The sequence below is a fragment of the Dendropsophus ebraccatus genome, chromosome 7 (assembly GCF_027789765.1).
Source record: "Dendropsophus ebraccatus isolate aDenEbr1 chromosome 7, aDenEbr1.pat, whole genome shotgun sequence".
In the NCBI taxonomy this organism is placed as follows: Eukaryota; Metazoa; Chordata; class Amphibia; order Anura; family Hylidae; genus Dendropsophus; species Dendropsophus ebraccatus.
The window spans coordinates 95,384,180-95,409,159 of record NC_091460.1 but is presented as its reverse complement, the minus strand read 5'-3'; the positions used below and the strand labels follow the sequence as shown (position 1 = coordinate 95,409,159).

The window sequence follows — 24,980 nt, the reverse complement described above, 5'->3', positions numbered from 1 at the left end:
AGATTGCCTGTAATCATGCCAGATTACATGTAACCCCCCAGATTGCACGCAACCACCGCAGGTTGCCTCTGACCACCGCAACTTGCCTCTGAACACCGCACGTCGCCTCTGAACACCGCACGTCGCCTCTGAACACCGCACGTCGCCTCTGACCACCGCACGTCGCCTCTGACCACCGCACGTCGCCTATGACCACCGCACCTTGCCTCTGACCACCGCACATCGCCTATGACCACCGCACCTTGCATCTGACCACCGCACCTTGCCTCTGAACACTGCACCTTGCCTCTAACCACCCCAAATTGCCAGTGACCCCCTCCAGATTGCCCGTAACCACGCCAGATTACAGGTACCCACCTCAGATTACCTATTAGCACTTCAGTTTATCCGTAACCTACAGCAGGTTGCCTGTAACCACCCCAGATTGTCCGCAACCACCCCAGATTGTCCGTAACCACAGCAGGTTGCCTGTAACCACCCCAGATTGTCCGTAACCACAGCAGGTTGCCTGTAACCATACCAGATTGTCTGTAACCACAGCAGGTTGTCCGTATTCACCCCACGTTGCCCATAACCACCCCAGGTTGCCTCTAACCACCCCAGGTTGCCTCTAACCACCCCAGGTTGCCTGTAACCACCCCAGGTTGCCGTAACTACAGCAGGTTGCCTGTGACCACCCCATGTTGACCGTATCCACCCCAGACTGCCCGTAACCACCCCAGACTGCCCGTAACTACCTCAGACTGCCCGAAACCACCTCTAAATTACCCGGAACCACCCCAGATTACCCGTAACCACCCCACATTACCTGTAATCTAATTTTTTTTATTGTATTTTAGTAACTGCGCTATTCTAATAACTGTTACTAGCTGCGGTTTTGCTCCAGCAAATTGGCGCTCCTTCCCTTCTGAGCCCTGCTGTGTGCCCATACAGTGTTTTATGCCCACATATGGGGTACTGTTGTACTCAGGAGAACCTGCGTTACAGATTTTGGGGTACATTTTTTATCCTGTTCCTTGTGAAATTTAGAAATTTCAAACTAAACCAACATATTATTGGAAAAATTCAAGTTTTTCATTTTTACTGGCCAATTTTGAATACTTTCCTCTAATACCTGTGGGGCCAAAATGCTCATCCTACCCCAATATGAATTCTTTGAGGGGTGTACTTTCCGAAATGGGGTGACTTTTGGGGGGATTATATTCTGTAGACACTACAGGGGCTCTGCAAACGCACCTGGTGCTCAGAAACTTCTTCAGAAAAATCTGCACTGAAAATGCTAATTGGCGCTCCTTCCCTTCGGAGCCCGGCTGTGTGCCCATACAGTGGTTTATGCCCACATATGGGGTACCGTTCTACTCAGGAGACCCTGCGTTACAGATTTTGGGGTGAATTTTCTCTCCTGTTCCTCGTGAAATTGAGAAATTTCCAACTAAAGGAACATATTATTGGAAAAATTCGAGTTTTTCATTTTTACTGTCTACTTTTGAATACTTTCCTCTAATACCTGTGGGGTCAAAATGCTCACCACACACCAAGATGAATTCTTTGAGGGGTGCACTTTCCAAAATGGGGTGACTTATGGCGAGATTTTACTCCGCTGGCACTACAGGGGCGCTGCAAACCCACCTGGCGTTCAGAAACTTCTTCAGCAAAATCTGCATTGAAAAAGCTAATTGGCGCTCCTTCCCTTCTGAGCCCTGCTGTGTGCCCATACAGTGGTTTATACTGACATATGAGGTACCTTTTTACTCAGGAGAACCTGCGTTACAAATTTTGAGGTACTTTTTTTCTCTTCTTCCTCGTGAAATTGAGAAATTTCAAACTAAACGAACATATTATTGGGAAAATTTGAGTTTTTCATTTTTACTGTCTACTTTTGAATACTTTCCTCTAATACCTGTGGGGTCAAATTGCTCATCCTACCCCAAGATGAATTCTTTGAGGGGTGTACTTTCCAAAATGGAGTGACTTATGGGTTTTTTTCTCTCTGCTGACACTACAGGGGCTCTGCAAATGCACCTGGCGCTCGGAAACTTCTTCAGCAAAATCTGCAATGGAAAAGCTAATTGGCGCTCCTTCCCTTCTGAGCCCCGCTGTGTGCCCATGCAGTGGTTTACGCCCACATATGGGGTACCGTAGTACTCAAGAGAACAGGTGTTACAAATTTTGGGGTGCTTTTTCTCTCATGTTCCTTTTGAAAATGAGAAACTTTAATCTAAATGTATATATTATTGGAAAATTTTAATTTTTCATTTTTTTACAGCCTAATGGTGAATACTTTCCTCCAGCCCCTGTAGGGTTAAAATGCTCATTATACCCCTAGATTAATTCTTTAAGGTGTCTAGTTTCCAAAATGGGGTCACTTATGGGGGTTTCCAGTATACAAACCTCCTAAATCAACTTAAAATAAGAACTGGTCCCTAAAAAAATCAGTTTTGGAAACTTTCACGAAAATATGGTAATTTGCTGATACATTTCTAACCCCCGTAACACCCTAAAAAAGTGAAATATGTTTATGAAATGAAGCCAGAATAAAGAGGACATATTGGTAATGTGACTTAGTTACTAATTTATGTAATACAACTTTCTTTTTTTAGAAGCAGAGAATTTCAAAGTTCATAAAATGCTAATTTTTTCAATTTTTCATGATATTTTGATGTTTTTCACAAAAAACACACAAAGTAGTGACCAAATTTTGCCACTAATATAAAGTGCCATATGTGACGAAAAAACAATCTCAGAATCGCTAGCATGCGTTAAAGCATCACTCAGCTATAAGAGCATAAAGTGAGACGTCAGATTTTGAAAAATGAGCCTGGTCTTTTAGGTGCAAATAGGCTCGGTCTTGAAGGGGTTAAACAATAAGTAATTTTCCAATAGCAAATTGCTCTTAAGGGTAGCTTCACACACACCATATCGCAGCGGTTTTTCTGCTGCTGATCCGCTACAGATTTGATCTAAATACCTGAACACAGCATCAAATCTGCTTCAGATCTGCTGTGGATCCTGTACGTGTGAATGAACCCTAAAGGTTCTTTTCTGCTGATGATGTGATACATTGTGATCAATGCACAGTAAATAACTGTCAGCCAAACCTGCCGAAGTCAGCTAGCTGTTTAATGTGTGAGGGATAACTGTTGGCTGAAAAATCTTGTATCTTTAAAGGGGTATTTTATGGTAAAACACTTATCCCCTACACACAGGACCAAAGACGTGCACTGCTCCTCCATTTAATGTCTATGGAGCCTCTGAAGGTAGTTGAGCGCTGTACTAGGCTATATCTGGCAGCTGCATAGACAATTGAAGGATCAGCTGCACATGCTTCCAGCAGTCTCAACCCCACAATCTTATGCTGCGTTTACACGTAACGATTATTGTGCGAATTTGCGTGATAACGGTCGAATTGGAACGATAATCGTACGTGTAAACGCAGCGAACGATCGAACGATGCACAATAAATCGTACATCGTGATCTTTCATCAGGTCAGCAAATCTTCGTTCATCGTACGCAAAAAATTCCCAAATCGTTCCGTGTGAACAGTCGTTCGCCGATTTAACCAATGTGTGAGATAGGCTTAAACGATCGCAAAACGATCGCAGTGCGAAATTTTCGTACGATATATTGTACCATCTAAACGCTGATCGTTATAAAAAAAAAATCGTAAATCCGACATCGCTAATCGTACGATCGGGACAATAATCGTTACGTGTAAACGCAGCATTACACTTCTCTCCTAGCCCATGGATAAGGGAGGAGTGTTTTTACTTTAAATACCCCTTTACATATATGGGCACCTTTACATTACAGTTAAACGCCATAAGGCCCAAGATGGCTAAATCTATATCATAAAAATCAAAGTCTGTCTGTCTGTCTGTCCTTCTGTCTGTCTGTCTGTCCTCTATAGACTTCCAAACGCCTGAACCGTTTGACCCCAAATTTGGCACACAGATACATTGGGTGCCCGGGAAGGTTATTGCGAAGGTCCCGTCCCCGCAAGATGTACAGGAGGGGAGGGGGAGGGGAAAGAGAGGCGCCCCATAGAGATGAATGGGAAAATCTCCTCATTGCAAACACAGGTGATATAATTAGCTGCAGCAGACACGGCAGTTGGAGCCTTAGCAACCAATAGGATTACTGCTTTCATTTTCACAGGGAGCAATGGTTGCTAGGGAAGCTGCCTCACAACATCCACAGTAATAACTGGTAGACCCCCTACTCCATCTATACAGTACATGTATATACAGGACCCCCTACTCCATCCATACAGTACATGTATATACAGGGCACAACAGGTATACCAAACTGTGACTGGGTAACACTGCTACACCAGACCTGACCAATACCGCCATACTGTGCTGGATAACACTGTCATACCAGACCTGACCAATACCGCCATACTGTGACTGGATAACACTGCCAGACCTGACCAATACCGCCATACTGTGACTGGATAACACCTCCATACCAGACCTGACCAATACCGCCATACTGTGACTGGATAACACCTCCATACCAGACCTGACCAATACCGCCATACTGTGACTAGATAACACCTCCATACCAGACCTGATTAATACCGCCATACTGTGACTGGATAACACCGCCACACCAGACCTGACCAATACCGCCATACTGTGACTGTATAACACTGCCACACCAGACCTGACCAATACCGCCATACTGTGACTGGATAACACTGCCACACCAGACCTGACCAATACCGCCATACTGTGACTGGATAACACTGTCATACCAGACCTGACCAATACCGCCATACTGTGACTGGATAACACTGTCATATAAGACCTGACCAATACCGCCATACTGTGAATGGATAACACCACCACACCAGACCTGACCAATATCGCTATACACTGCTGGATAACACTGTCATACCAGACCTGACCAATACCGCCATACTGTGACTGGATAACACTGCCATACCAGACCTGACCAATACCGCCATACTGTGCTGGATAACACTGTCATACCCGACCTGACCAATACCGCCATACTGTGACTGGATAACACTGCCATACCAGACCTGACCAATACCGGCAAACTGTGACTGGGTAACACCGCCACACCAGTCCTGACCAATACCACCATACTGTGACTGGATAACACCATCATATCAGACCTGACCAATACTGCCATACTGTGACTGGATAACACCACCACACCAGACCTGACCAACACCGACATACTGTGACTGGATAACACCCCCATACCAGACATGACCAATACCGACACACTGTGACTGAATAACACTGCCATACGGGTAAATACAACCCTGCAGGTATACAGGACACTACAGGTATACAGGACCCCAAAACTATACACTACAAGTGCACGGGACCTCCACAAAACTATATACTACAGGTATACAGGACCCCAAACTTTACACTACAGGTATACAGGACCCCAAAACTATATACTACAGGTATACAGGACCTCCACCAACTATATACTTCAGGTATACAGGACCTCCACCAACTATATACTACAGGTATACAGGACCCCAAACTATACACTACAGGTATACAGGACCCCAAAACTATACACTACAGGTATACAGGAACTCCACCAACTATATACTACAGGTATATAGGACCCCAAACTATACACTACAGGTATACAGGACCTTAAAACCATACACTACGGGTATACAGGACCTACACCAACTCTATAATACAGGTATACAGCACCTTCACCAACTCTATACTACAAGTATACAGGACCCCAAATATACTACAGGTATATACAGGAACTCCACCAGCTATATACTACAGGTATATAGGACCCCAAACTATACACTACAGGTATACAGGACCTCCACCAACTCTATACTATAGTTATACAGGACCCTCAAACTATTTACTACAGGTATACAGGACCCCCGAACTATATACTACAGGTATACAAGACCTCCACCAATTATACACTACAGGTATCCAGGACCCTCAAACTATAAACTACAGGTATACAAGACCTCCACCAATTATACACTACAGGTATCCAGGACCCTCAAACTATAAACTACAGGTATACAAGACCTCCACCAACTATACATTACAGGTATACAGCACCAACTATATACTACAGGTATACAGGACCCCCGAACTATACAGTACAGGTATACAGGACCTTCACCAACTGTACACTGCAGGTATACAGGACCTCCCTCAACTATACACTATAGGTATACAGCCCCCCTAACTATGCACTACAGATATGCGAGACCCCTAAAAACTATACATTGTGGGTATACAGAACCCCTCCCAACTATGCACTACAGGTATACACTAATTCCACTGATTAACTCAGATGAAACAATACCTTTAGCTTGGCCTCCTGGGCACCTTAGAACAAATCTAATTAACACACTGACACTTTATACCCGGGCAGCTCCGGGTACATTTTCTAGTACTTTATATGGGCACCATATGTTCCTTTTGCCCTAGTCTATATGTACTGCTGCCAGTAGTCCCTATAATAATTTAACAATGCAATGCTTGATTACCTTGAATCTATATCAATTCATCTGTTGTAACTGGGCTCTTGGTATTTCCTCCTCAGGTGCAGCAATCATGACATTATAAATCTGACCTTGGTGTCAGTTTGTCTGTGGATAGTGGCTATTTCCTGCTGGCTCAGCGATCGCCTCTTCTGTAATTTCTGGCAAAGGCTTAACTTTCGCTACTTGCACAGCTTCTGGTGCGTGTTATTATGGTATTCTTCTGGGATGTAATAAAGCAATATGCATTGTAAATCCATTTTAGCTATTCCAGCACAAAGTTAAAGGGGTACTCCAGCCAAACACTATATTTTACACAGACACCCATATTTAACCTAAACCTATACAACTTTGCATTAGCATTGAATTACAAATTATGTCTTCTCATCTCACTTTTTGTGCCACTATGCCAGAAATATTTGAGTCCTTGTATAAATGTTTGCAGCGCTACCATTTTGTGCTGTGATGTCAGCTTGCAGTGGGCATCTCTTCTGCATGCATGTGCTGCCAGCATTTGTGGCGTACTCTCACGACAAGCCAGAGTACAACCGACAGAGCAGAGCCATTGGCCCTGCATCCCTCTGTGATGTCCATAGTTAGGTCACATGACATTCCTGGATACGCTTAGACAGAGCATGCATCCAGGGATATCATGTGACCTAATTATGGACGTCACTGGGGAAGGAGTGGCCAAAGGCTCTGCTCTGTCGGCTGTACTCTGGCTTGTCGTAAGAATATGCCACACAAACTGTCTCAGAAGAGGAGGGCAGTACATCCATGCAGAAGAGACACCCACTTCAAGCTGACAACAGAGTATAAAAATGACGGCACTGGAACTCGGCCAAATACTTCCAGAGCTCACAAAAAGTGACATAAAACATAAATTGTATTTCAATGCTATTGCAAAGTTGTATAGGTTTGGGCTCTGGGTAAATTATAGTGTTTGGTCTGAGTACCCCTTTAGGCTTTGTTCACACACAGTATTTTTGCTCAGTATTTTGTTTTCCAAAAAGTTTTAATTTTTTTTTCAAATAACAGCTCACCTAAGTACCATATATCTCTGGGCGGACAACATTCGCCCATGTCAACAAGTGCATACATATCACATTAGATACAGGTGAATAAACAACATACAAACTATGTCATTCCTGAGATTAAGAAACCAATTAACTCCAGTAATGTTATTGTTAACGTTAGCCCTTTGAAAGGGGAAAGAGAAGAGGAAAAGGAGAGGGAGAAGAGAAAAAGAAAAAAAAAGGGGGTGGGGGATAGTTCCTTGCACCTCCTCAGGGGAAGCGATAAACATCAAGAAACATCACAGCCTTCTGACCTTAAAGGGGTTATACAAAAACATGGCCACTTTCTTCCAGAGACAGCCCCACTCTTGTCTCCAACTTGGTCGGGGGGTTTCTGCTCAGATCCATTGAAGTGAATGGAGCCTAATTACAGACTGCACCTGAACTGGAGACAAGAGTCGTGTTGTCTCTGAAAGAAAGTGGCCATGCTTTTGTAGCACTGGATAACCCCTTTAAAGGGGTTATCAAGTGCTACAAAATCATGGCCACTTTCTTTCAGAGACAACCAAATATACTGTGTATGAACATAGTCTCAAAGAGGAACTGTCACCAGTCCAAATAGTATTTTTACTTTCTTGCTATGCCCCTGGTTCCCAAAATTTGGGAATTTTACTATTTGGTTGACTATTTGTACTTTTTACTGATTTGTCAGATGGGCAGAAACTTAGGTATAAATGCTATGGTAAAAATGATGGTGTGATTAGGAGACTTAGGAGACCTGAATCAGGCTCTGGGTGTGTGACTATGAATCTCCTGGTCACATCCCCCAAGCCTAGCATTCACAACCTATTTTAAAATATTGGTTCTATTGAAAGCATGAGAGTCTGTCCAAAATCTGGTGACACAATATAACAAATGCAGGCAAAAGGTCCTGCTCCAAAATCTGTACCCACTGAGAACAAAAGTGCAGATAGTGAACCAAATGGTAAAAATCCTATATATTAAAAACCAGGTGACACAGCAATAAATTTGTAGCCTAAAAACAAACTAGAAAATTACGCTTTAAAATATGTTATAACAAAATAAAAGCCTTACTGCAAAGTTAACTTTTGAGTAATGCACAGACTATCTCCTGTAATCAGTGGATTAAGTGCTAAGACAGGGAGTGAAGGGCACCGCCTCCTAGTTTATACAGTAGCTTACAATTTCGAGGGGTCCCAGCAGTGAGACCCCAACTGTTCTAAACATTTAACATGTTTGTGAGAGATGTCAAAAGTTAATGTACCATCTAACGGCCAGTATGTGTTGGCGCCGAAGTGGAGAATCAGCCAGTGTGAATCTTTTTTTGATTGGTCGCACGGTTGCCCTTATTTTTGCCATAATCCGATATGCTAAGGAGTTGCCGTTAAGCACTGAAGGCTGGCCTGGCACAGGCAATTCAGGGTGGGTACCCTGCTCTGATGACAGCGCTCAAGATCCTGGCATAATGACAGGCCGAGCTGGGAAGGAAACTGGAGACGAGGCTGTGAGGCAGACTGGAGGCGTGCCTGAATCAGAAGAGCAGGTATGCCTGACTCAGAAGAGGAGGCATGCCTGAATCAGAAGAGCAGGTGTGCCTAGATCAGAATCTCCACATCAGCTGAATTTCTACAGTGATGCAGACAGGCTGGTATGTAAATCTCAGTATTGGCAGTTAGATGGTACATTCCCTTTAAGCAATAGATTCGATGAATGTACAGTGAACTGCAATATGTATTATAGGAAAACTCTAAATATTGTATTGTACTTGTATATAGCGCATTAGCAGAAATGGCTTGGTGGTGTTTCTTAAGGCTATGTTCACACTATGTAAAAGTACGTCCGTTGTTGCCATCGGCAACAACGGTTGTACTTTATGCAGTGTGGAACATTGCCTACATTTCTATGGGATCCTGGCCGGAGTCTGTTTTCTCCCCTGCTGCTGCCAGCCACCGATGTATCTTCAGAGCGGCCACTGAAGTAACAAGGTGTCCAGCCAATCACTATCTGGGACTGCCAATAACAGTGATTGGCTGAGCGGCCTGCCACTTCAGAGACCGCTTTGAAGTTGCACCAGCGACTACGGGGAGAGGGGGAGAAGACAGGAAGACATCAGGGAGTGTGGAGCGGTAACATATCAACTTTATTATTACAATTCTAAAGTAGGGGCTGCAAAGATATTACTAACAATACAAGATATTGCTGCACAATTATTGAGCTATGTATTAGGGTCAGTAAACTAGCGACAATCTAGCAGACCCTAATGGTCCTTTAACATGGAGCGATAATTCCCTCAAACGATCGTTTAACGATTTTAAAGTCACCATTTGTTTTATATGCCGATCAGTGTTTAGATGGAGAGATAAATTGTTCGAAAAATCGTTGTTACGATCGCTTTAAGATCGCTTAAGGACATCTCACACATTAGAATGAATTTTTCAAACACTGTTTAGACGAAGCAATCTGCAAATTATTAATTATATATTAACAATTATATATTAACAACCAACGATGATTTGAGAACATGTTGAAAGACCAAGATGAACGATTTCTTGCTCATCGCTTGATCGTTAGCTATGTTTACACAAGCCAATTAAAACTCAAATGCAAAAATTTTAACAATAATAGCTCGGTGTAAAAGGACCATTAGTGAAGTAGTTCTTTCACAGAAAACAGATGATTGTTCAACAGTGAGGTTTTTTTCCTCAATTACCCCCTAAGGGTACCCTTACACACACTTTTTGTCTGGCATTTTTCAGGCCAGCAAAAAATTTTTTTTTTAAAAAGGCAATGCGGCACATGGCATTTCTTCCAAGCATCCATTGTGGTTTTTCTGGTATTTTTGATCTTTTGGGGGTTTAGGCATTTTTGTGTGAACTTTTTTTCTTCTTCTGCCATCACCTGACCTAGTTGCCGGACCACAAAAGGTGACAAAAATACCAGGAAAAAAAACATACCTACAGCAATAGCGTTTTTGAGACAACCAGAACAATACCATTGAGATCTATGGTAAAAAAAAAAATCCACAGTTTGCACCAAAAAAAAAACAAAAACGCCACACCCTCAACATGCTGTGTTTTGAAAAAACTGCCACAGAGCCTCAAAAATGTCAGAGAGGATAAACTTCCAGTGACTTCCAGCTAACATATAGACCCTGCCACTTTTTTATAACCGTTTTTTTTTCCTACAATTTCAAGGCGGTGTTAAGCCAGCCTGAAGCATGCCTGCTTAGCTTGAATACTGTACTACTTTTGTTAATTTTGTTGCCCTTCTCCCAGAGAACCAGGGATTAATCAGCTTCAATTGAACCCTTGCTCTTCTATAAACATTTGGTAAAAGTCTGACGCATACTGTACACATTGGCAGCTTTGCCCAGTAGGTTATTATTCACCAGAATCTGAAAAATCTAATTACTAAAATTATGAATGTAAACATAGACTCCTCTTCAATAAAGATTTGGGCTTCACTAACTGCTGTGCTTTTTCCCTTAGGCACATCTTTATTTGTCTTGCTGTTGCACACATCAACACTGTTTTTGCCTATATTGATGCTCAGTATGAGATTCCTGACTGCACTCTACAGCTTACGTATTGGCCATTCAAGTCAAAAAGATTTGGTCTCCCTTACTTAGCTATCACAAAAAAAAAGGTTTTGAAGAACTGCTAGTCATTTCAGATCTTTCATTGACATTTGTCACACTAATGAAGTCCACATGGCTCACCATAGTAGCTGCTGCAAGTTTACTTTTTTGTACATTGTCTCGATGGACTGCGGATTTTTATCTTTATGAACATTTGCATTGTTTTTTGGTCTCATAACGAAGCAGATATTGGGACCTAGACTCAAGTTTACTAGTGAAGAAGAAGCTTGAGATATCAAGACACCAATGCACTATGCCTACAATCAATCATATACAATAAGTTCATTCCTTTAAAAATGGCTGTGCCCAGTCTGCAAATGCAGTTCAGGAATCTATATTTTTGTTTTACTTTTAGGCTATGTTGACACTATGTACAGACAATCATCGTTATTTGGCACTCAAGAACAATGGCCATTGTATTAGGTGTCAAACAACTGCCACTGCTGCATTGAAAATTGCATTGAAATCAACGTACAACGGCCATAAATAATTGTGTGAACAACGGCCGTTGTTTGCATTGACTTCAACGCATTCAACGCATTCACTATGAAAAGAACGTCCGTTCTTGTCATAAAATGTATGTTCTGTAAACATAACCTTAGGGTATGTTCATATGTATATTTTTTTGTTCTACTACAGGTAATTATTAAATACTTAATTTGATTTTATATGTCACATATACTTTTTTTATATAACGTCCATTATTATCAGATTTGAAGTCAATTCAATGACAGCCGCCAAATGCACACAGTGTTTTTCACTGTCCTTTTAATGTATTTACTACCAAATTCTTTCTAATTTAAATTTTATTAAGAAAATGTTTAACAGGGTAGAAAACAAATGATAGAGTAAAATATATTTTGCTAAACAAGTTATCATGTGTTACCGTGTATTTTTTGTGTCATGGATGAAAAACACCTTACAACATTTGACATGCTGATAGCAGACGGATGCTACCCTGAATCTTAATGACAGAATGTATTAAAGGAGTACTCCGGCTGAGGTGGCTGAGGGCAACTCCTCTGTTACTGACAGGCTGAGCAGACTTGAAACATCACGTCTCAAGCCCGCGTTTGACACCAGGAAGAAGCTGGGCAGCAGGGACCAGAGCGCCGCGATACGGAACCTGCCGCTGGAACCGGGGAGGTGAGTGGACGCCATTGCCCTCAGCCACCTCCTCCCCGGCCATATAAATAGAAGCCCCCAGGCCGGAGTACCCCTTTAAGTTTACCTGAACCCATATAGTCACATAAACAAGGATCATATTTTTGAAAAAAGAAAGAAAATTATGTGTAACAACGAAAAAGGGGAAGGTGAAGAAGAAAAGGAGAGTAAGGGTAAGGGAGCATAAACAAATATGAATGGGTAAGGAAAAGTAGTGGGAAGAGGGGAGGGAGGGTGAAGGAAGACAGTAGAGGAAAGGAGGGAGGGGAGTGCAGCTGTTAGTAGAAATAGTAGAATGAGATGTTATAGAATAAATGCTTCTGACACGTTGTATATGCTCTATGTGGGCTGAAGTTTCTTTTATTAGGACATCCTTCTTCCTTTCAGGTGGAAAATCTTACCTATGTATATTGTTGTTGACCTCACAGTGACACCTTCAATGAAACTATTCTCCTTCAAGCAAAAAAAGGTAGAAGGAAAAGGAAGAAAAGGGCTTCCGAATTATGTTTGTTGAGTGTTATAAGTGCAGTTATTCTAGCTGATTTGTTGGTGGAGATGTGTTACTTGAGGTCGAGGGAGTAAGACCCATGAGTGTATAGAACAAATCCGATTCTTTGAAGGAGGACCAGGCGTGCCAGCGTTTAAAAAACTTATTTCCAGAATCATAGTCTTCTGCGACTCCATTCTGTGGTATAGATCCATCTCTTCTACCCATTCTCAGAAGGACGGGGGAGAAGATGATCTCCATTTCCTGGAGATTACCGCTCTCACAGCCGCCAGCAGAAATCCCACCAAAGAATGTTTATATCTATGGGTTTGTTCTGGCAGCATTGATAATAGAACCTGTTTGCATTTACTATAGCGGACCAAAATGCTTGAATGGTAGGGCAGCTCCACCAAGCATCGTACCTTTATCTCCTCCACATCTCCAACAAAGTCCATTCAGGGTGGGGTACATAGTGACTAGTTTAGAGGGCACTCTATACCACCTGGATAAGATTTGTAATTCTTCTCTTGGATTTTGCAAGAGATGGATGTTTTGTGAGTTAAGTGGAACGCCATCCTGACTTCATCTGTAGTGAAGGATGTGTTAAGCTCTTTTTCCCAGCTACTGATAAAGTCAGGGTAGGCGTCATCTCCATTTGTCAACAAAAAGTTGTAAACTGTGGAAATTGCCTTTGATGTGGCGGAGCTAACTACACAAAGCCTCCCAAATGGTAGAAGGCTCCTTTTTAATTATAAGTTGTGTTTTTGTCTCTCAAAGAATGTGGTTAATTGAGAGTATTGGGAGTGTTCTTTTTTTTTTCCAATATTTTATTGAATTTCAGCATTTTAACATAGATAATATGATTGCACATTATCTTATGTGTTATGAAATAAAATGATACATATTATAAATATCACAAGATATAAGAAAAGATTACAGTACAGCTGAGTAACAGTAGAAATAAAATGTCCAAGAGTGGTGTCCGGAGAGTATTTGCAGAGGTATTTCATCGAATGCATATAAATAACAACTTTAATATGCCTTAGAGAAAATAGCACTAGAAACTCTATACTATAGATAAAGATAATAACTTCTATATATTTAATAATAAAAGTAAATACACAAAGAAATACTAGATTAAGGGACAAGACAAAGACAAAAAAGAAAAATAAGAAAAAGAATCAAAAGGACGTATCAAACAACATAAAACACGCGACCAGTCCGCCACCCCCCCCCCTTCTGAAGTCAGAGATAGAAGCTCGAATAATAATGATTATTTATTTCAGTTATTACTAACCTCCATTTTTTTGTAGGGATGAATTCGGACCATGTATTGCATTAATTTTTTCCAAATGGAGGAGGCGTATAATAGTATCTTTGACTTCAGAAATAGTAGGGATAGATTCTTCAATTCAGTGGCGTAATATACATTTAACAGTTACAAGCAAAACTATATGAACTCCCTGCGGTAGTAATATGTGAGATTCTGTATCATCCAAGTTTGTAGAATGGTAATGGAAAATACATGGTAGGGGGTCATTGGGTAATGTAATACCCCAAATGGAATCTATTAATTTCCTGATCTCGGTCCAATACTTGTGTAGTTTTGGACAGTGCCACAACCCGTGGAGGAGGTCAGCTTTTTGCAGATTACATTTAGGGCAATGTTTCAAGACATGGTCGGGTACATTTTTCCAATGTAAATCAAAGGCGTATGTGGCCTTGTGTAGAATTTTTTAATGCATTTCTCTCCATTGTTCATTTATCATAGATGCCCTAACTGCTTTCAGACCTGCAACAAGTTTATGTTGTAGTTGAGGGATAGGAAAGTCGGCTTCCCATGATTTGAACATTTTTTGTCTAGTGTTCGTTTGAGTGTGGTTTCTAAGGAAGTCATATATGTTCCTTAAAGGGAACCAATCACACACAAATTGGCCATAAAGATAAGGAAACGTGCTGGTACATCAGCCAGCACGCTTCCTAACCATCCACCTGTCCCCCCCGTCCCATGAACATTCAGCCCGCAAAGTTAGTTTAATAGTGTCCCGCGCTGTATGCAAATTACCATGTAAGTAGTCAAGGTGGGCGGGCGGCTGGTCAAGTAGTCCCGGTGGGCGGGGGCTTCGTCATGTAGTCACAGGCTCCTGGGCCGCCTCCGGTGCTGTAATCACGCCCCTCCGGGCGTGTTGTAAAGCGGCTCCTGGTGACGTCACTCGGGGGGCCGGCATTGCACGTCGGCCACGCTGACGTCTTTACTAAGCTGCGCATGCGCAGTGCAGCCTGAGAAGACGCTGCTGTACTGCGCTTGCGCGGCGTAGTACAGCAGCGGCTTCACCCACTGTACTGCGCACGCGCAGCTTAGTAAAGACGTCGGCGTGGCCGACGTGCAATGCCGGCCCCCCGAGTGACGTCACCAGGAGCCGCTTTACAACACGCCCGGAGGGGCGTGATTACAGCACCGGAGGCGGCCCAGGAGCCTGTGACTACATGACGAAGCCCCCGCCCACCGGGACTACTTGACCAGCCGCCCGCCCACCTTGACTACTTACATGGTAATTTGCATACAGCGCGGGACACTATTAAACTAACTTTGCGGGCTGAATGTTCATGGGACGGGGGGGGACAGGTGGATGGTTAGGAAGCGTGCTGGCTGATGTACCAGCACGTTTCCTTATCTTTATGGCCAATTTGTGTGTGATTGGTTCCCTTTAATGGAAGGTGAGACCTGTCAGATGGTAGGAGTTTAAGAAAGGTATCAGGTAAGGTTGTGGTATACTCTCCTCTTATGTGAGACATATAGAAGGATTTAATGTGCTCATATTGATCTTTTTCAGATGCAGGTAGGGAAAATTCAGTGCGGATTTCGTTCCAAGACATTATATTATTTTCATATTTTCTTAAGATATCTCCCAAGTACATAATTCCTTGCTGTCTCCAAGTTTGGAATAGAATGTTTGAATGGCCCTGTGGAAAAGAAGGAGTTTCCCACAGTGGGAGCATTGTAGAAAGATGCATTGGGAGATTAAATAATTTCCTGATAGACTTCCAGGAGGCAATCTTGTCCTTAATGAGAAGATTTCTTTTAACCTCCGAGGGTATATGAGGAAGTTTAGAGTGCAGGAGGCCAGAAAGAGAAAGGGGAAAGACAAGCTGGGAATCCAAAGAGATAGACGAGAAGTGAGAGGTTTCTTGGAGCCAATCTTTGGTGTGGCGGAACAAGGCTGCTAGGTTATATAGGCGTAGATCTGGTAATTGTAGACCTCCATTATTTTTTGAAAGACAAAGCTTATCCCAAGCAATTCTAGCTCTTTTCCCATTCCACAGAAATTTTATAAAAAGAGAACGTAAACGAGATATGTCGGTATGATGAATTAGTAAAGGTATTGTTTGGATGGGATAAAGTAGTTTAGGGAATTACATCATTTTTAAAAGATGAGCCTTGCCTGCCAGGGAAAGGGGTAGAGAGTTCCATTTTTCCAATTCTTTGGCAATCTTGAGAATAAGTGGTTTGTATTTTAGTTTGTAAATTGCTGCAGGAGAGCGACCTATGTGGATCCCCAAATATGTTATGTATGATTTTGCAATCTCTACAGGCATGTCTTCAGAGCTATAGTTTGGGGATCCTCTATGTATTGGCAGCAATTAGCATTTTGAAATGTTAATTTTATAACCTGAGAATGAGCCAAAGTATGTCAGTGTTTTCAGGATGCCAGGTAGATGGGATTTGGGAGAACGTAAAAAAAGAAGCATGTCATCCGCGAAACAGGTTAACTTTATTTCCTTATTTCCCACTTTAATGCCATCATATATATTAGAGGAAATGAGATAACGAGCTAACGGTTCTAGGGCAATATTAAAAAGTAAGGGGGAAAGGGGGCATCCCTGACGGGTGCCCTTCTGCAGAGTGAAGCTAGATGAGATAAATCCGGGGGTATGAATTTTTGCTTTAGGTTTGTCACAGATAGTGTTAATGTAATCTTTAAAAATGCCTGTGATACCCACTCTATCGAGCACCATTTCCAACCATCTCCAATCAATGTTATCGAAAGCCTTTTCGTCATCAATAGATAATAAAGCAGGGAAAGACGGAGAGTGATTGCGACCAGAAATTGCTCCTGGTACTGCTAATACCGTTCGTATGTTAGTAACAGCAGCACGTTTTTTCATAAAGCCCACTTGGTGGTCACCAATAATGTTATGTAGAATATTAGATAATCTGTCCGCTAATATTTTAGATAAGATTTTCATATCTTGATCTATAAGAGAGATAGGTCTGTAAGAGCCCGGTAGAGTGGGATCTTTAGAGGGTTTATGTAATAGTTTAATATAGGCAATATTACTGGATAAAGGCATGGATTTGTTGGATAAGATATAGTTAAATACTTCCATAAGGGTGGGAGAAATTTCCTGTGTAAGGGCTTTATAATACTCTCCAGAGAAGCCATCTGGGCCTGGGGCTTTACCATTTTTAAGTTTAGTTATTGTGTTCTCTATTTCCATTTGTGAAATGGGTTCGTTTAAGAAGTTTTTGTCGGTTTCAGTTATTTTAGGTAGTGTAATTTTGTCTAAGAATTTATATACCTCATTAGTGTTTAAGTTTTCCTTGCAATATAATTTTCTATAGAATTTTTCTGGTATGGTGTTTATAGTTTTGGGGTTAGAGTGTAAAGTACCTGTTTCTTCCTGTTTTCTGGGCAACGTCGACCTCTGGCAAAGTTTGCTAATAACTTTCCAGATTTGTTCCCGAATTTATAAAACTCTCCCGAGCGTAAATCAAGTTTAAAATTTTCAACCTGTTCCATAGCAGCATCATATTCCTTTTTAGCGGATTCCCAAATAGAGCGGTTCGAGGGAGATGGCAAGGATAGGAAGTCTGAATAAGCCTTTCTTAAGGAGGCAGATGTTATATCGTGTTTTTCTTTTGCTTTCCTTTTGAGCCCCTGGAAGTGGGAAATTATTCTACCTCTCATAACTGTTTTAGAGGTCTCCCAAAACAATATAGGGTCTTGTTTATGAGCTAGGTTGTTAAGAGTATATTCAGACCACCAATCCCTCAGGAATTGAGGGAAGTCTGGGTTGGAGGCTAAGTAGGCAGGGAATCTCCACAGGCGTTATCTGTGCTGGGGGCTGATGTCCTTCTGTATCACCAGGTGATGTGTGCAATAAATGGGATTGGATTACATTATCAAGTTTGCTGGATCGTTTGTTGTATTCTATTAAAGTTTCACTTTCCATTGGAGTGGATCCGTGCAAGCTATTTGATCTGCGGTAACAGAGGTGAGCTGGCTAACATTTTCTCTTAGGGAATCTCCACAGTATAGCCGAACCCCTAAGAAAATCGTTGGTGAGGTCTATAATAATTGGAGAGTGGTCAGAAATGACCATATCTAAAATCTTGGATTCCAAAGTTTTTTGGACTAGGGAAGGAGATAACAAAAAATAATCAATTCTAGACCATGAGTTTTGTAAGTGTGATAAATACTCTCTTTCCGCCGGATGATTTCTCCATATGTCAACTAATTTAGAAGAAGATAGAAGAGATTTAAGAATGGAAGGAAAAGAAGTAGGACGTGTAGAAGAAGGATTGTTTCTCTATCTGTCCTCCCGCACCTCATGCACCAAGTTTAGGTCCCCCCCAACCAGTATATTGTTTTCTTTTTCCTGTAATAAAGAATTTTCTATTGAACGAAAAAAAGGTTTTCGTTTTGTATTGGGACCGTATAAATTATAAATACACAATCGCCCTGCGGGAGAGTCCATAAGGAGTCTGACAAATCTACCCTCCTCATCAGATTCATAATCTATTATGTTATGAGATAGGTTTTTGTGGATCAGTATGAGAACACCTGCTTTGCTTTGGGAAGCCGATGAACCTAGGACCCTTCCAACCCATAATTTTTGCATTCTGAAAAAGTCCTCCATCAGATGTGTTTCTTGTAGTAATGCGATGTCATATATAATGTCGGGGTTATTCCTTATAGCAACAAGCAAGTGTTCCATACAAAGTACATATAATAGGGGGGATAACAGACACCCTTGTCAGGTACTGTTTTTAATAGATATAACTTTAGAGAGGGCACCGTTTACTCTGATTCTGGTATACGGTAAATTGTACAATGCCATTCTAGAGCAGAGGCTCTCAATGTATTGTCAATGCCTTCTCTGTTGGGGATAAATCACACTTGATCCGGGTTGATTAGAGGTTCCAAGAGCCCCGCCAAACTGTTTGCAATTGCTTTAGCATAAATTTTTGTATCTGTGCTGAGGAGTTAGATTGGCCGGTAGCTGGTACAAAGATTTGGGTCTTTTCCCACTTTAGGGATCACTGTTATGTGGGCTTCTAAAAAGGAGGGGGTGAATGGTTGGGATTTTGAGATGTAATTAAATGCTTTCACAAAGTGTGGGGAGATAAAGTCAGTGAACTGTTTATAAAAATTTTGTAGTGAATCCGCCTAGGCCTGGGCATTTGCCTGTAGGGAGATTTTTAACTACTTATTTTATTTCTGTTAATGTGAAATCCTCTTCAAGTTGTGATCTTTTCTCTAGTGATATGGTAGGAAAAGCTTTTTTGTTAATGTATTGTGTTAATGTCATTGGGGATGTAGGAAGTGGGTTTAGTTGATTCGGTGATGGTAGCTGATATAGGCCATTGTAGTAATCTCTGAATGCTTCCGAAATCTCCTCAGTATTGTGTGATATGTTGCCCTTAGCTGTTCTAATGGAGGGAATAATATTAGTGTTTTCTTGTTTTTCAAAGCATTGGCAAGAAACCTACTGGGTTTATTGCACCAAATGTAAAAATTTTTGCTGCAGATTTGAACAGATTTATTGTACCGTTTATGTAAAATGTCCTTTATTTTACATCTGGTCGCAATTATCTCCTGCAGTGTTTCCCTGAGGAGGAACGTTTTATGAATTGTTTCTAATTCATGTAGTTTGGTGAACAGGTCTGATAACTTTTTAGCGTTTTCTCTCTTTATTCGGGATCCCTGGGAAATGAGAATGCCTCAAGACGTAGCATTAAATGCCTCCCACTTAAAAGTTGGAGCTGTGGGGTCATTTAAGTGAGCTTGCTCATAAATTTCAAAGGATTCTTTTAGGGTGGAGAGTGGAGACTAGTGATGAGCAAGTACTAAAATGCTCGGGTGTTTGTTACTCGAGACGAGTATTTCCTGATACTTGAGTGCTGGCTTCGAGTAACAAACCCCATTGAAGTCAATGTGAGACTCGAGTATTTTTGCAGGAGACTCAAGTTCGGTAGAGGAAAGGTCGTGTGAAAACCTGTCAACCTCAGAAATTGATGGAAACACAACGGAAATGGACAGGAAACAGCAGGGGCAGCATGTATGCATGCCTCTGAGGCTGCCTAATGGCACCATTATGACTAATTCTGTGCAACAGCCTGGTTAAAACAGAGGTAGACATATGGACCAACGAAAAACTCAGCCTGACACAGCATGGCAGTGAGAACACAGGAAACTATTAAAACAGAGGTAGCATATGATGAAACACCCCAAAATTTAGCCTGACACAGCATGGCGGTAAGGACAGAGTGAACAAGGTAGAAGCGGTAGCCAGTGAGCCTTCCAGAAATTATACCAGACAGAGCATGGCATTGAGCACACAGACAACCATTAAAAGGGAGTGAGGAAGCAAGTGAGCCTCCCCAAAATTAGGCCAGACACTGCATGGCATTGAGCACTCAGAACTCCCGGGAGCAGCAATAGCCAACATGGATGCCAGTGAAGGCCCAGCAGTAGTCAACATGGAGGCCAGTTAAGGCCCAGCAGTAGCCAACATTGAGGCAAGGGCAGGCACAGTAGTAGTCAGCAGTAGTCAACATGGATGCCAGTTAAGGCCCAGCAGTAGCCAACATGGAGGCAAGGGCAGGCACAGCAGTAGTCAACATGGATGCCAGTAAAGGCCCAGCAGTAGTCAACATGGATGCCAGTTAAGGCCCAGCAGTAGCCAACATGGAGGCAAGGGCAGGCACAGCAGTAGTCAGCAGTAGTCAACACGGATGCCAGTTAAGGCCCAGCAGTAGCCAACATGGAGGTAAGGGCATGCACAGCAGTAGTCAGCAGTAGTCACCATGGATGCCATTAAAGGCCCAGCAATAGTCAACATGGATGTCCATTACTGCTTTGGTCAATCCTGCCTTAAAAACGGCTACTACATCGAAAAAAGGTAGAAGGTACTGGTGAAAGAATAGCATAATAGACACCCATAAGATAAGATGACATCCACAAAGGAAGGTAAATAGAATTTGACTATGAATTTGACTGTAGCAGTTGGGGTAACATTCCCTGCATCATGTGACTCCCCACTTCTCCCCCCCACCGTTGTTTTGAGTTTGAATTTGACTTTGGATGTGACTGTAGCAGTTGGGGTTAGTTTAACTAACTGACTTGCGGAAATGCGCACAGATGCGGTGCACCTTGGGGTAAGTTTTAAACCCTTAACGACTGCAGGCGTAAATGTACGCCCCCAAAGCCCGTGCCTTAACGCAAACAGGCGTACATTTACGCCCGCGGTTTCCCCGATCGCTGTATGTAAACACACAGCGATCGGGAAGATGGCATGCTATAATGTATAGCAGGCCATCATAGCTTGTCAGCACGGGGGGTGGTTAACCCCCCCGTGCTGACGATCGCCGCTATTGGCTGATCAATTCAGATCAGCCAATAGTGGCAATCTGCAGCTTTCCGGGTCATCGGTAACCCGGTGACCTGGACAGCAATGGCAGTCGGTGCTGTCCGAGAACGGCACCAACCGCTATTACTGTTAAAAGTAATGGTGCAACGTCCCGATCGCTGTGATCGGCCATCCGGAACCGACCGACCGATCATGGTGATATAAGTGCCCAAGAAAGGGTTAAATACCTTCTGGGGACACCTCAGCTAGGCAGCAGGTATTGACCCATACTCACCGGATCCCGGCGTCCCGATCGCATCTTCCGGGTCCCGCGGCGTAATCTCTTCCGTCTGCGTCTTCAGCTTTTTCCGTTGGTTCCGCACGGAGATCTTCGGCTCCCCTCGGCTTCAAACTTCGCTTTTTCCGGAATTTGTGTTCTACTGCCCCCTAGCAGCTGATAAGTGTATAAGTGTTTCTATATTATACAGCCACAGTCTGCTGATAAGTACCGCACATAGGTGCGGCATTTATCAGCAACTCCTTTCTTGGCGTAGGTTTTATTTTAAACTTAATGTTAAAAAAACGTAAAAAACACTACATTACACTACACGAAATAAAGTTTTACACTACACCCCTAGACATTTACATACCTCATATACTATTCCCCGTATAAAGATGGCCCCCATGTAGAGATGAGCGAACCTCGAGCATGCTCGAGTCGATCAGAACCCGAACTTTTGGCATTTGATTAGCGGTGGCTGCTGAACTTGGATAAAGCCCTAAGGCTATGTAGAAAACATGGATATAGTCATTGGCTGTATCCATGTTTTCCAGACAACCTTAGAGCTTGATCCAACTTCAGGAGCCCCAGCTAATCAAATACCGAACGTTCGGGTTCGGATCGACTCGAACCCGAACCCGGTTCGCTCATCTCTACCCCCAGGGTGTTTTCGGCATCCGACGCATACGCTATCATTGCCTCCGACACCGAAAAAGCCAGTGAGAATAAATGGGGGGATCCTTTTTCCCTCCATTCATCCTCATCCTCATCATCCAGTGACGTGTCTGGGGGTAGCGTAGCGTACGCTGCCCCCCAGACACGTCCCAATAAGAGACCACAGTATGGCGTGAAATTCTACAAACTCTGTGAGAGTACCTCAGGGTACACTTACAGATGGGGGCTCGATTCACACGTAGTAATAGTGCGGCCGTATGTACGGATGTAATAGTGCGGCCGTATATTTGATGTTTCGTGTGTATGCTGGGAAGTATAGGATATGCGGCTGCACAGTGCACACTCCGTATGAGTTTCGGGCCTGATTGTATCCGGGTCCGTAAAAAATGAGCAAGACCATTATTTCCGGGCCGAAATGGTCCAAGTCGACCGTAGGAAGTAACATTCGGGCCTGCCGGAACCTCTGATTACTGCCGGATCAATCTGGATTCTCATTAGAATAATTCATCAATGCGTAACGCCCCTTCAGTTTAAAAGGCCCAAGTGAATGGGCTTCAATAGGTGACCATCCTTTTAGGTGTCCCGATCTGGAGCGATGGCACGGCGAGCGGAGCATGGTGGTGCTGGTCGTGGGCGACGTGGTTCCTGGCAGCGGGACATTGATGTTCCACGCCTGATCGCAGAGGTAAGTTTGATCGAAGAATTACACTCATCTTTCTAGAATGGTTTTACTTCGAAAATAGGATGTGTAGTCTCTTTCTGTGTATCTATGTATCCCTCTCTCTCTCTATCTATATATCTATGTAAATATATGTCTAATAATATGTAATGTATGCGAACCCAAATACATATCTCTGTTTATATATTTATGTGATGTGTTAAAATGTTTTACTTGGACTTAGAAATGCACATGGTCGTCTCGGCCAACCAAAACGCACCTAAGCCACATGTAACACACATATGAATGTCAACACTGTTAGTGGTCTTAAATATAATCGTTTTAGTCATGCGACACGGGCGTGGGAATGTGGGCTTAAAAAAACCACAAAGTATCGTCATGTGTTTCCTTATCTGCTATAGTATTAATTTCTAGTGCAGTTCACATATAAAACCACTACTTACATATGTCGAATTTAGTATCCCTATTGAGTGTAGGGTTGTTGTATTTCTTACATGTATCAATTGTATTTAATAACAGTGACATGTGTAACAATGTAGACAATTTTGCTGCACCAAATCTGTATAGTGCGTTTTTGATGCGTTTTTTTGTGTGATATAGTGCATGTGAATCTGAGTAAGCGTGCGCACTACACAGTACACAGTATAGTCAAGTAATGTTTGTGGAATGTTTTAAAAATCGAGTCGAGCAAGGTTGCGTTTTAGATGCGTTTTTTGTGTGATATAGTGCATGTGAATCTGAGTAAGCGTGCGCACTACACAGTACACAGTATAGTCAAGTAATGTTTGTGGAATGTTTTAAAAATCGAGTCGACCAAGGTAGCGTTTTTGATGCGTTTTTTGTGTGATATAGTGCATGTGAATCTGAGTAAGCGTGCGCACTACACAGTACACAGTATAGTCAAGTAATGTTTGTGGAATGTTTTAAAAATCGAGTCGAGCAAGGTTGCGTTTTAGATGCGTTTTTTGTGTGATATAGTGCATGTGAATCTGAGTAAGCGTGCGCACTACACAGTACACAGTATAGTCAAGTAATGTTTGTGGAATGTTTTAAAAATCGAGTCGAGCAAGGTTGCGTTTTTGATGCGTTTTTCATGTAGCTCGATTTGGCACGTAGTTTCATGTTATTGTGTGCTCCTCCTAGAATGTTCGACCTAATGCTATACCTAACCTTACATGTATTTAATTATCAAAATATATTTTTCACTATATATCAGCGACTGTTTAATAGATAAATGTTGACCATAGTTATGACAAAATGTCGAGATCTCTAACCATAGTCGTTGTGACATGTTTTATCCACACACTAAGATAACAAAACACCACACACACACACCAGAACAAACACCGCAGCAGTGAAATAGTTAGCTTCACTCGTTTGCACATGTGTTCATGTATTTTCTAAACAAGGTGGATTTTCTCTTTCATCAGGTGTGAATGCAAAGCTGCCATTGATCTGGTCTTGTGGCCTACTAATTAGTGCTAGTTAAGATACAAAGCCTTTCCTAAATTAAATCATTAGACACCAATCTTGGTATGTTTTCATAAGTGTGTTCAAAGAGTTCTGGCATTCCTTGGTTTAGTGAGTCTTGGCTCAGTGGTTATTAGGCTGTGTTCATTAGATTACACAGGTGGTCTGTTGGAATCCCAACACCACTCTATGTAATGTCATAATGGAAAACATGTTCTTATTCTAATCGATGTAGACACACAGAGAGGTGAAGTCAGATGGAGATGTGTATTGATTTCTGTGTTTATATATAATTTTTCAGGTGCGGTCCCGTCCCCATTTGTGGGACTTGACTGTGCGTGGCTACCACGACCGCGTCCTGCGTCGCGAGACGTGGGAGACGATAGCGGCTGTGGT

At 42.3% G+C, this 24,980-nt stretch overlaps 1 protein-coding gene across 2 annotated transcripts in view; it reads left to right on the top strand.

Moving 5' to 3' along the window:
- Positions 1 to 12,018, top strand: part of ACER1 (alkaline ceramidase 1) — an 88,939-nt gene extending 76,921 nt beyond the window's left edge. Inside the window, exons 6-7 of one of the 2 annotated variants that reach the window (XM_069976644.1) lie at positions 6,584 to 6,721; positions 11,047 to 12,018. In XM_069976644.1, coding sequence (XP_069832745.1) covers positions 6,584 to 6,721; positions 11,047 to 11,221 — 313 coding nt within the window. In that variant the 3' untranslated portion in view covers positions 11,222 to 12,018. The remainder of the gene's footprint in view (positions 1 to 6,583; positions 6,722 to 11,046) is intronic. The other variant, XM_069976645.1, reaches the window with a different exon arrangement.
- Positions 12,019 to 24,980: the final 12,962 nt, after the last annotated feature.